The following is a 12,161-nucleotide window of genomic DNA, read 5'->3' as shown; positions in this document are numbered from 1 at the left end:
GGGCCCAGATCAGGGCTCATGCAGGAGGCAACCAATCAAAGTGTTCCTCTCACTTTGATGTTTCTCTCTGTCTTTCCCTTTCTCTTCCACATTCTCTAAAAGTCAATGGAAACATATCCTCAGGTGAGGATAAAAAATAAAGAAAGAAATGCATATCCTATGAAAGAGACATCTTGAAAATGCCTAAAGAAAGTTGTCATTTTTTCGTGATGAAGGGACTGGAGTCCATGTTGATGAAAACACCTTGGTGGCTGCGGCAGCCAGCAGTGGCAGCAGCAGCGGGGTAATGGGGGTGGTGCCTTTCCCTTATCAGCCCGGTTGTCTCCCACAAAGGGAGGCCAGACTGTGGCTTAGGCCCGCTCCCCGTGGGGCACAGGCCTAAGCCGTCAGTAGGACATCCCCTGAGGGCTCCCAGTCTGTGAGAGGGGGCAGGCTGGGCTGAGGGACCTGCCCCCCGTGCACAAATTTCGTGCACCGGGCCCCTAGTATATATATGAAATTCGTGCACGGGGGAGGGGTCCCTCAGCCTGGCCTGCACCCTCTCCAATCCAGGACATCCCTCTCGCAATCCAGGACCGCTGACTCCTAACTGCTCACCTGCCTCCCTGCCTGACCTCCCCTAACCACCTCTGCCTGGAGGCCTGATCGCACCCTAACTGCTCCCTGCTGGCCTGATCATCCCTAACTGCCTCTATCTGCTGGCCAGATCGCCCCCTAACTGCCCTTCCCTGCAGGGCTGATCGCCCCTAACCACCTCTACCTCTGCCCCCGCCACCGAGGCTTTGTCCAGAAGGATGTCTGGAAGATGTCTGGTCTAATTATCATATTACCCTTTTATTAGTATAGACTAGAGGCCCAGTGCATGAAATTCATGCATGGGGAGGGGGTACCCTCAGCCCAGCCTGCACCCTCTCTAATTCGGGACATCCCTCTCACATTCCTGGACCACTGGCTCCTAATCTCTCACCTGCCTGCCTGGTCGCCCCTAACTGCACATGCCCACCTTCCCCCGCCAGCCTGATTGCCTCCTAATTACCTCTACCTGCTGGCCTGACCACCCATAACTGCCCCCTTGCTGGCCTGGTCACCCTTAACTGCCCCCCACTGCCAGCCAGGTCGCCCTCAACTGCCCCCTCCCTGCCAGCCTGGTAGCTCCTAACTGCCCCCTCCTGCCAGCCTGGTCACCCTTTACTGTCCCCCCTGCCAGCCTGGTCACCCCTAACTGCCCCCCTCTGCTGGTCTGGTCGCCCCTAACTGCCCCCCCCCGCTAGCCTGGTTGCTCCCAACTGCACCCCCCGCCATCCTGGTTACCCCTAACTGCCCCCCCCACCGGTCTGGTCACCCCCAACTGCCCCCGCTGCTGGCCTGGTTGCCTCTCACGGCCTCCCACTGGTCTGATCGCCCCACGCAGCCTGCTTGTTCAGTCGTTTGGTTGTCCCTCATTAATCCCCCTGCCAGCCTGGTCGTAGGCAGCCATCTTGTAAGGGTGTGATGGTCAATTTGCATATTACCTCTTTATTATATAGGATAAGTAAAAAGTAACTTTGCACAAAAAAACCTATACTTGAATATATATACCAGCATTATTTATAATTGCCTCAAGCTAGAAACAATCCAAATATCCCTTAATGGATGAATGGGTACATAAACTGGTTGGCACAGCCATACGATGGAATACTGCACAGTGATATGAAAGGACAGATTACTGATATACACAGTTACTGGGATGGCCTCAAATGTATTTTCCTGAATGAAATAACCCAGTTTCAAAAGGTTACATACTAGTACTGTGTTATTTCTTTATAGGATATTTGAGAGAATGTGTAAACAATGAAACAAAAAATTCAATGGGTACCAGGGGTTAGAAATAGAGAGGGTCAGAGAATGAAAATGACATGAGGGAATTCTTTGATAGTGTTGAAATTTTTCTGTATCCCTTCTATGGTGATGGTTACAAGAATATATACAAGTAAAAAAAAAAACTCATTATACAACAAAAAAGTGGATTTTAATCTACGTAAAGGTGAAAAATTAAAAACATTTAAAAAATCTCTTCTGGGTACTTTGTGTAACTTACATTGGCAGAAAATTCTCATGATTTAAGAGTGTAATAAAATGTTTAAATTTACACCACTTTAAGACTATGAACAAACCTGGTTATGAAGCAGGAGAAAAATCAAGAAGCTAGAAGCAATCAAGGAGCAACTATCAAAAGACAAGTGTATATAGACTGCCCCATAAATAACATAATATAAATAAAAATTCCATACTATCACTCAGACAGAAATGGGGGAGTGTATGGAGAACATGAAAAACCACAGGAGAGGTGAGATACCAGAGTAACCTAGCCTCTCCTTGAAATGAAGGGTGTGGTGATTTTCCAGGTTGAATAATTTAAACTCAGTACTGTCTTTGGCTAAGCTCTGTTCCTAAACATTACCCAGCATAGAAGACCAACATTCATCAATACCTCTTCAATGGCACCTGCAGAAATCCTGTGACCTGCAACATTTATCACGTCATCAACTCGTGACATAACATACAAATAACCTTCTTCATCCATGTAACCAGCATCCATGGTGTCATAATATCCCTGAAAATCAGAATGAAAAAATCTCTAATTAGCATATACTATTGGGTAATATAATCATTTTAAGGCTGATAAAATGTATAAAATGTCTCAAAATTAATTTATTGTATGCATTTGACTTTTTTCATAACTAGCCTATGAAATTAAATTACTTTTGATGGTTGAAAGCTTAATAGAAACTCTTTGCTCCACTAATAACCAGGAATAAATTAAAATGTTCTTATATGTGTTTGAGTTAAGCTTTTGGACTTAGAGTTGTAAAGCTTATGAACCAAATTTCTTTTTTTAAAGTGAAAAGTAATAGCTTAACATTTCCAATTTGGTATTGCCAAGTAATTCTTTGGCAGATTTATTCTCTAATTGTGCTAATAATTAAAAGCTTTAAATCTCTCTATGAATAATTATAAAACAGAGCACAGTTTATTAACATGGATTAGGATTGAAATCTCGCTTCAGTGAAACATAATAAAGTAGTCAGTATGAAATTAAATTTTTAATCAACTCAAGGTAGCAGTACCTCTTCACTGGTCCAGAAGTCATGTAGAATGAATAATCAAGAATAAGTATAAAGAAATAAATATTATGTCGCTAATGCATCTGAGTTATCTTGACACCTATGTTTGTGAGCATGGGCTTTGGAACTGATCCCAGTGAGTCATTATTTGTGTTTCTGAATCTTTCTCACACTCAGTATGCTCATCTTATAAGGCTTTTGTGAGCCATAAAGGAGATGGTGCATGTAAAGAGGACAGACCCTGGTGCATCATGAGTCCTCAATAATTGGCACTCATTGCAATAACGACTGCAATTGCTATTAGAGAGGGAATGTGAGGTATTAGTTCAAGAGCATGGACTCTGGAGCCAGATTATAGGGGTTCAAATGTTAACTCTGTTACTTCTAAGCTATGGTCAAGTCACTCAATCCTCTGTGCTGTTAACCCCTTAGATGACAGATTTGAGATCAGGATAACAAGACAGAGTACAGACTCACTACCTATAGTTTAAACATAAACTGGGACAGTGAAAACGCTTTCAGTGTTAAAGGTGATCATGTTAAAACCACATGCACGGAGTATTTGTTTTTGGCAGGTTGTAATTAATCATACCAGTATTCTGACGACGGGACTGATCTACTGGACTGGCTGATGTCAACTATACTAACAAATCTTCCTCACCACAGTCCCTCAGGGGAATGTTTAATCTTGGCTACTGAGACCATTTACCTGTGAGGTCTCTTTCTAAAGGAAGCTATTTTAATTTTTGTCATTTGTCTGGTTGATTAGGTTCATTGTCCTTCACTCACAAATAAAAATGATAGAATGCTAAATACTGCGATTCACTTTTTCCTTTTAATGAAACTGTGAACATTCTCTTTACCTAGTGCATCGTGAAGACCACGTATCTCTCTCAAGGAAGGAAATAGAAATGAGATGACAGCAAAAAGATGACTGTGGGACCTGATGTGTATTATCAATAAAGTTCTGTTACAGACATAAAACACATGACCGTGGCACAGAGGAGCAGGAACGTTGTAAAACAGAAAACAGGAAGACACTCTTTGTTATCCAGGTCACTGGGTGCTGGTTGTTGAGAGCACTGTCTTTATCCTGTATCTGTATTTTTAAATGTGATTTTAAAATAAAGAACTCAGAAAAGAATGTCAAAAATACGAAAAGAGATGGAAAGATACAACTTCTGACAAGTCAATTGTTTTTTGCTCAATAACCAGGAGCAGAAGCAGTCAAGGGGTCTTAATGACAGTGTACAATTCTGATCAGGTGCTTTCAATCTCTGACGGAGTCCAATGGAGGAAATAATATACAGAGCCCAAATAAGTTTTACTCTCACAAAAACTTTTCGATACTGAGGGCTGTTAAATTCCAGGAAAAGTTGCTAAAACAAACTGAGAAAATTTATGTCTGGAGAGTAATAAAAATAAATATAAAAATGACTTACTTATGTAGTTTGGGCATTATTATCCCTGAAATCTGGAATCTGGTCCAGACATCTTTTCAAAGTTGCTTTGTCATCTACATTCTTAGGAGCAAGTTGCCAAGAACTATAGAGAAGTCTATAAGAAGATTAAAAGAAAGTATAATAAAGTTCTTACAGGAAATTTTTCAAAGTATAAGTGCTTGAACGCTTCCTGATTCTTCCAGAGTCCTGAAAAAGCCCCAGGTGGTAATGGCAACCTTATATAAAAACAGAGCAGTTAGAATTATTATAAAAGCAGTAAAAGAGGGCAGGTTGATTAGAACTAACAACGTTCTAGTGTGATAGACAATTACAATTCAAGTCCTATAATTAAGATGTAACCCTTAAATCTGCTGGATAGATCATGTCTAATTGAAGCTAAAGTAGTTGACCTCTACTTAGCAGCGTCATTGAGGGATGACTGTGGTTTCTGGGAAGGGCACACATTTGGCATTTGAGTCATTATTAGCAGCAACCACTGTTTCAAAAAGAAGTATAACATTTATTTAAAAAGCCAAAATGCATCACTAAATTACTTTTTAAGAAAAATATCCTTCTACCATGGTCAAATCAATTCACTTCTTTCTTAGTTATCTTGAACACGCCAATTGAACATCCCATGAACAATCTTGTTCACAAGCAATGTGCCTCCCCAATCTGTGAATTCTCTCACTCCTCCCCCTTCAATTATTTCTTTTCATGACCATACAAACCTATGTGATCTCTCACTCCTATGAACAAAATAGAAGGTAGTATACACCTCTTTTTTCCAATCAGTTTCCTCTTGATACCATTGTAATTAGCTAGTTATTAAATAGGAAAAGAGCAAAAGGAAGGCCAAATATTATAGGCATGTCATTTGGGCAGCTTCACCAGGAAGCTGCAATTTCACACTTCCCAGGGAGCCACAGGCCCATTCCCTGCAGATCACTGGAGAAAGGGTCCCCCAAAGGGGAGGTGAGTGCATGCACAGTGAGTCAGTGACATAGGCAAGATGCATGTCAGTCAAACCTTGGAACAGAGATCATTGGCTAGAGGGGCAGGGCCACTACAAGCCCATGAAAATTTGGAAATATATAATCCCCTAGACCAGTGGTCGGCAAACTCATTAGTCAACAGAGCCAAATATCAACAGTACAACGATTGAAATTTCTTTTGAGAGCCAAATTTTTTAAACTTAAACTTCTTCTAACGCCACTTCAAAATAGATTCGCCCAGGCCATGGTATTTTGTGGAAGAGCAACACTCAAGGGGCCAAAGAGCCGCATGTGGCTCGCGAGCCGCAGTTTGCCGACCACGGCCCTAGACAAAGGAATTTGTTCTCTTGTGTGGCTCCTGTGGCTTCTTGGCTCACCACTCTGTTAGCTCTCTGGTTACTGTGGCTTTGCTCCTGCCTGTGTTCCCCTATGACCATGTGGCCCTGCAGACACCACATGCAATGGACTGATGAACTCCAGTGGGGAACACAAACTAAGCTAGCCTGATACTGGACTGGATGTGTTCTCCAACATGGAGCAGAAACTCTGGACCCTGGCTTTGATTCTAGCTCGGCTGAACCACAGCTGCACTTCTTCTATGATGGGACTGAGGGAAATGGGACCTTGGAAATTCAGGGTGTAATTCCACAGAAATAAAGCTTTCTATCATACCTCACCCTCCCATGGAGGCCTCCAGAAATTCTTACTCCAGCAGCATCCTAAGAACCCCACTTCCATCAATAACACTCTTATATTTCCTTCTTTCCTCCATATGACCAAACAGGTGTTATACACATAGCAAGTGCTTAATATCTATCTATCTATCTATCTATCTATCTATCTATCTATCTACCTACCTACCATCTATCTACACTAATAAAAGAGAAATATGCAAATTGACCATACCTCCACGACTCCCATCAGCCAATCAGGAGTGAGTATGCAAAATAATCCAACAAAGATAGCGGGTTAATTTGCATACACAGGCACCGAGCGGCCGGGTGGAGCAGGACACCTGCTATGAGGGGGAAGGAGGGGGTAAAGGGAGCTACAGGAGTGGCGCTCCAGCCAGAGTGAAGGCTTGGGTCCCAGGTGCCGGAGGAAAACCAGTGCTGGCAGCCAGGGAAAGGAAGGCCTATTGCACAAATCTTTGTGCAATAGTCTATAAATAAATTAATAGATTCTTATATCAGTTCCCTATAGGAAGTGCCACCTAACAAAAATAATTATCCAATGTGTTTTCTGGACACAAAAACATTTTAGATGTTTTATAGTTTGGAAGTTTAGATACTGTAAAACTTAAGGATTTTCAAAAACCTAGCCTCCTGTACTCACACAGGTAAAATACTAAGTGAAATAGTTACTTCACAGGGCTGATGCTGAGAAAATTGAACATGAAGTAGACATGGCTATTGCCCACATGAAGCAACTTCATGCACCCTCTACCCCACCCTTAGAAATGGGAAGCACTGAATTGTAATCTCACTTTCTGTCAGGCAGAAAATGAGATCAGGTTACAAGTGGGATCCAGCTGCAATTGCCCATTTCCACCAAGTCCAGCCTCCCAGTAGGTCTTCCCTTGTTAGATCTACTTTTTGTAATATTTTAAAATGTATGTGAAAGCATTTTGTAATCTGTTTAAAAACAAACAAACAACAACTACGGAGATGTTGCTATGTTGTTGCTGTTCCCTTTGTTACTAATATTGTTCATCAAGAAACTCCAGTGAGGTCAGCAGGAGAAAGCAGGTAATCCCCTCAGGTCCTTTTTACTGATTTTGTTATGTTAATCCTTCTAAACCATCAAGTAAATAATTTTACTTCATCAGTTTCCATGTTAATATTTTACAACCAAGTGTAAAATTATTAATTACTAGAGGCCCGGTGCATGAAAATTCAAATTGCTTTTGGCAGGATAAGTAAAAAGTAATTTTTGCACAAAAAAACCTATACTTGAATATATATACCAGCATTATTTATAATTGCCTCAAGCTAGAAACAATCCAAATATCCCTTAATGGGTGAATGGGCACTGGAGGGGGGCGGGTCCCTCAGCCCACGCTGCCCTCTCTCACAGTCCAGGAGCCCTCAGGGGCGGGAGGCAACCCGGTGAACAGGGGAAGGCGACGCTCCCATCACACCTCTGCTGCTGCCACCACCGGCAGCTCAAGCCTCGGTCAGCCCTGTTACCTGAGCCTTGGGTGGCCCTGGGCGGCTGGGGGGGGGGGGGGGGGGCTGAGGGGACTGGGGGACTCTGGAGGCAGGCGTGCAGAGCGGCCGGACCCGCCTGGGGGTGGGCCCGGCCATGCCAAGTGCCTGCCGCTCCGGCGGGGTTGAGGGGACTGGATGCTGCCATCTTGTGGCTGTGGGCACCACCATCTTTGTGAGGGTGTGCCAGTCAATTAGCATATTACCTCTTTATTAGATAGAATTAAACATTCACCTAAAACGGGACTATGGCAACCACTAAAAATCGTTCTAAATGTACTAGCAACATTTTCAAGGATAAAGACGTGAAGGGGACACTAAGAAGAGATGACGAATCAAAATTCAATTAAAATTCAATAGGGACCAAAAGAAATATAATTCATGAGTGAAGCCAACTAAATGTAAACAGCAACAATAAACCTTATGGAGAGACATTCTGCTTGCACATTAAATGACAAGTAATTTTCAGTTGTTTCCAAGAAATACAGTATGTCCCCCCCCCAAAAAATATATATATATATATTTGAATAATTATTAATTCCAATGGGTGAAATCTGAAAAGAAAGAAACATCAATTGAGCTTATCAGCTGTTAAGTGTGTATACATTTTTTGGGGGACATTCTAAATATGATGCATAGTCCATTCTTTCATTTTTGGTGACTTTTTAAAAAATATATATTTTTATTGATTTCAGAGAGGAAGGGAGAGGGAGAGAGATTGAAACATGAATGATGAGAGAGAATCATCGAGTGGCTGTCTCCCATGCGGCCCCCACTGGGGACCGAGCCCACAACCTGGGCATGTGCCCCCTACAGGAATTGAACTCAGGACCCTTCAGTTTGCAGGCCAGCACCCCATCCACCGAGCCAAATCAGCCAGCATATGGTAACATTTAAAAACACCACATCGGTATAAGAACATATTTCCCTACAATAAGAAAAGTAAAAGGTAACTATAATAAAGTGTGGCTTTCAGGCTGGATTGGGGACAATAGAGAGTAGTGGGGTCTGAGGCAAATTAGAATGCACATGTCAGGTTTAATGAGAGCAGCTGTTTTTTTAGTTCCCACTTGATTGGTGATATACAGATATTCTGATCCAAATTCTTAAGCACATATCATTGCCCTTACTAAGAACGATGCATATAAAAAGGACACGCTGTTAAACAAGCATCTCTATAATTTTATCTATCTCAAATTCAAGATTTGGTCCACCAGCATCTAGACACTATCTCCTCAGAGTAAATAGAGATACCTAAGTGTTTACAATAATTATCCAAATGAGTTAATATGTAGTGTATTGAATAGTCCCTGGTGGTTTAATATGTACCTAATTCAATGAGTATATATGAGACCTAGAGTTTCACATTTTTTAGTACGGATGTTATTGGCAAGAAAGGGAACATCTTATACTTCCCAGAAGTTGAATATATTTACCATCTCTATTCTTCAAAGATCCTTGATAATCTTAGCTGGTTCACAAAACTTTAAATATCTGCATAAATTTTCTGAAGAACAGGAACAGTATGTATTTTTATACTATCTCTCATTCCTGTGAGAAAAGTCTACATAAGAATATTTTATCTATAGACCTTGAAAATTAAGAATAATGTGTCAAGGATAGTTCTAGGGAGAGAGTGCAGAATAAGAAGGGGAAATTCAAGACCAAACACTAGTGTTAAAGAAAGACCAAAAGAAGAAGACTATTGACCCCCGGGTGTGGCTCAGTTGGTTGAATGTCATCCCATGCATCAAGAGGACACTGGTTCAATTCCTAGTTAGGGCATATGCCTAGGTTTCAGACTGGATCCCCAGTAGGAGGTGTGCAGGAGATAGCTGATCAATGTTTCTCTCTCTCTCCGTCGCCCTTCCTTCTTCTCTAAAATCAGTTGGGTTTTTTTTAAAGATGACCATTGAACAAAGTAAAGTAAAAATAAGAGATGTATGAGAACTAAGAGAAATAGTATCTTAGGAGTCACCAGAGCAGAGTGTTAATATTGACTGGGTGTTCAACATGGTTAAATGAAGTGCACATGTTTGAAAGTGGATTCAACAGAGGTCATGGAATCAGTAATTAAGATATTTTGGGTATCCTTAGAATCCATTTCAATAGAGTGAAGGAGGCAATACTGGAGTGATTAAGGAGTAAATAGGAAGTAAGTAGAGGCAGTGAGGTCAGACTATACTTTTTTAAAAGTGTGGGTCACTGGAAGGAGAAATATGAATCAGTGGTTTAATGTAGAGAAGCAGGCTGATTTAGGATGACAAAGATTTGACTAGAACTGGCCAATGGGAAAAGGATGAAAATATTAAAGTTAGAGAAGAAAACAGCAGAGGAATTATTCAATTGTGTTGTTCATTCATTTATTAATTTATTCATTCATCATGCATTAACCTATGCATTTATTTTCTTGATTCAATCAATAATGTTGGGTGCTTGTTCCTCAGTCACGGTGTTAGACACTGAGGATACAAAGATGTAAACTCTGGCTTCAGACTCAAGAAGATCCTGGCATTATTGTGCACTACAAGAAATGAGTATGCTTTAGAATACAATAGGAAGGCTGTCATGAATGATGTCTATCCATCAAGTAAATGAAATAACAACAATATGTACACATTAAAGATGTTTGTCAGGAAAGTTTCACAGCAAGTGGTTACACCAAATACTGCTAGATCTACTTAGAAGAAAAGATGTTTAACACTAGCCAAGGTACAGACCTGCTGGAAATGGCATTAAGTGTCTATCAAGTCATTTTTAAGATTCTCCCAGAAAACTACTTCATTATTGCCAAGTATAATTGCGGAACAAGCTAAAAAGCAAGATGAGAAACTGCATTTGGTAATTAGTAGTATAAAATAAACAAATGCTCTATGTTCTTCACTAATAAACTCTGGTATCTTTAAAAATTCAGATGTTGTTATCTCAATATTAAAAAAGGGACTCTAAAGAAAGAATCTTGGAAGATGCAATTTAGTAGTCCTTAAGAAAAGTAGAAAAGAGAAGGTTCCAGAATTTGTGAACATATATCAATGAAGTAAAAAAAAAAAAAAAGTGAGAGAAGCAATAACCTCCAGAGAGAAGTGGTGTGTGTATGAGCTATAGAGCAGAGAGAACAGAACTTTTTTAGAGTATTCCAAATTATCACTTTCCTCATTGCCATCCTAATCATCATTTTATATTACATTCAGGTCTTCCTTCTGGAATAGAGGGTACACTGGGGCTCTTTTTCTGAAGTGATAGAAAAAGGATGTGTGTGTGTGTGTATGTGTGTGTGTGTGTGTGTGTAGTTATAGTAACAAAAATACATTAGACTGGCAGAAGGAAGGAAAATTTATGAAAATACTAAGATATATGCTGGTTGTTGCCTATACTCATCCTTCAAATCCAAAATCAAATGTTACCACCCTGTGATACTTTCCCCAACTCTTCCAATCTTCAAAGCAGAGTGAAAAGGGAAGTTTTGTTACAACCTTTCAAGTTATGAATCAGGAGTTCCTCTTGGAGTATGTCCTTTCCCAAAGAGACCAATCTTGAGAGAACCAAGATGGTGGTGTAGGTAAATGTTGGTTGTCATAGGCTTTCACACCACATCAAAATTACAACTAAAATATAGAACAACCATCATTCAGAACCACCTGAAAGCTGGCTGAATGGAAGTCCTAAACTAGACAAGTAAAGAAGAAAGCACATTGAGACTGGTAGGAGGGTGGGAGGTGAGGAACAGGCTGGTCCAACACCCACGTGTGATTTTGTTTAACCTGCAGAGATATCTTGGCTGCGGAGGTCTCCCGTGAGGAGAAAGGGGTCCCAGTCACACACCAGACCTCCAGAGCTGGGAAGAGAAGTCCCTGTAACTTCAGGCTGTAAAAACCAGCAGGGATTGTGGCTGAATGACAAGGAGCCTGACAGAAACCCAGGAAATTCCTCTTAAAGGGCCAGCAGATGAACTTACATGGACCTGCTCCCTCTAAGTTCCACCTTTGGGGCAAAGACTTGGGGAGATACAGAGACATAAAGGGAGGAACTGGATTGTCTGGCATCAGAGCAAGAACTTGGTGGCGGCTTTCTCCAAGACAGGGCTGCTCATACGGGTCATTGTTCTATGCTGAGACCCCACCTTATCCCTGAGCTGACAAGCTGCCATGTCTGAGTTTCCATCAGCCTGGCTCACACTGTTCCCTCCGCCCTGGCGATTCTCTGAGATCCCACCCATCCAATTTGCAGGCCCACCCAGGCTGTTTGCAGCTGCTTTCCCATCTGAACAGCCTGTCCTGGCTCAGGCTTCAGACTTTGCTGAAATCTCCCAAGCAAGCAGCAGCTGAAATCAGCATGCCTCAAACCTATCAATCAAAGGCCCAAGACCTGGCACTAGCGCCAGCCTGCCTTGCTTCACAGCTGGGCCTCCCCTGG

General features: G+C 41.6%; 1 protein-coding gene across 1 annotated transcript in view; it reads right to left on the bottom strand.

Moving 5' to 3' along the window:
- The window catches only part of ACSS3 (acyl-CoA synthetase short chain family member 3), a 177,222-nt gene that overhangs the window by 17,763 nt on the left and 147,298 nt on the right, over window positions 1-12,161 (bottom strand). Inside the window, exons 12-13 of the mRNA XM_079773646.1 lie at window positions 4,701-4,782; window positions 2,471-2,593 (exon numbers count right to left, since the gene is read on the bottom strand). Coding sequence (XP_079629772.1) covers window positions 2,471-2,593; window positions 4,701-4,782 — 205 coding nt within the window. The remainder of the gene's footprint in view (window positions 1-2,470; window positions 2,594-4,700; window positions 4,783-12,161) is intronic.

Source organism: Cnephaeus nilssonii (assembly GCF_951640355.1).
Source record: "Cnephaeus nilssonii genome assembly, chromosome: 6".
Classification (NCBI taxonomy): domain Eukaryota; kingdom Metazoa; phylum Chordata; class Mammalia; order Chiroptera; family Vespertilionidae; genus Cnephaeus; species Cnephaeus nilssonii.
The sequence above is the reverse complement of the archived record's forward strand: the minus strand, read 5'-3'. Positions and strand labels throughout refer to the sequence as shown.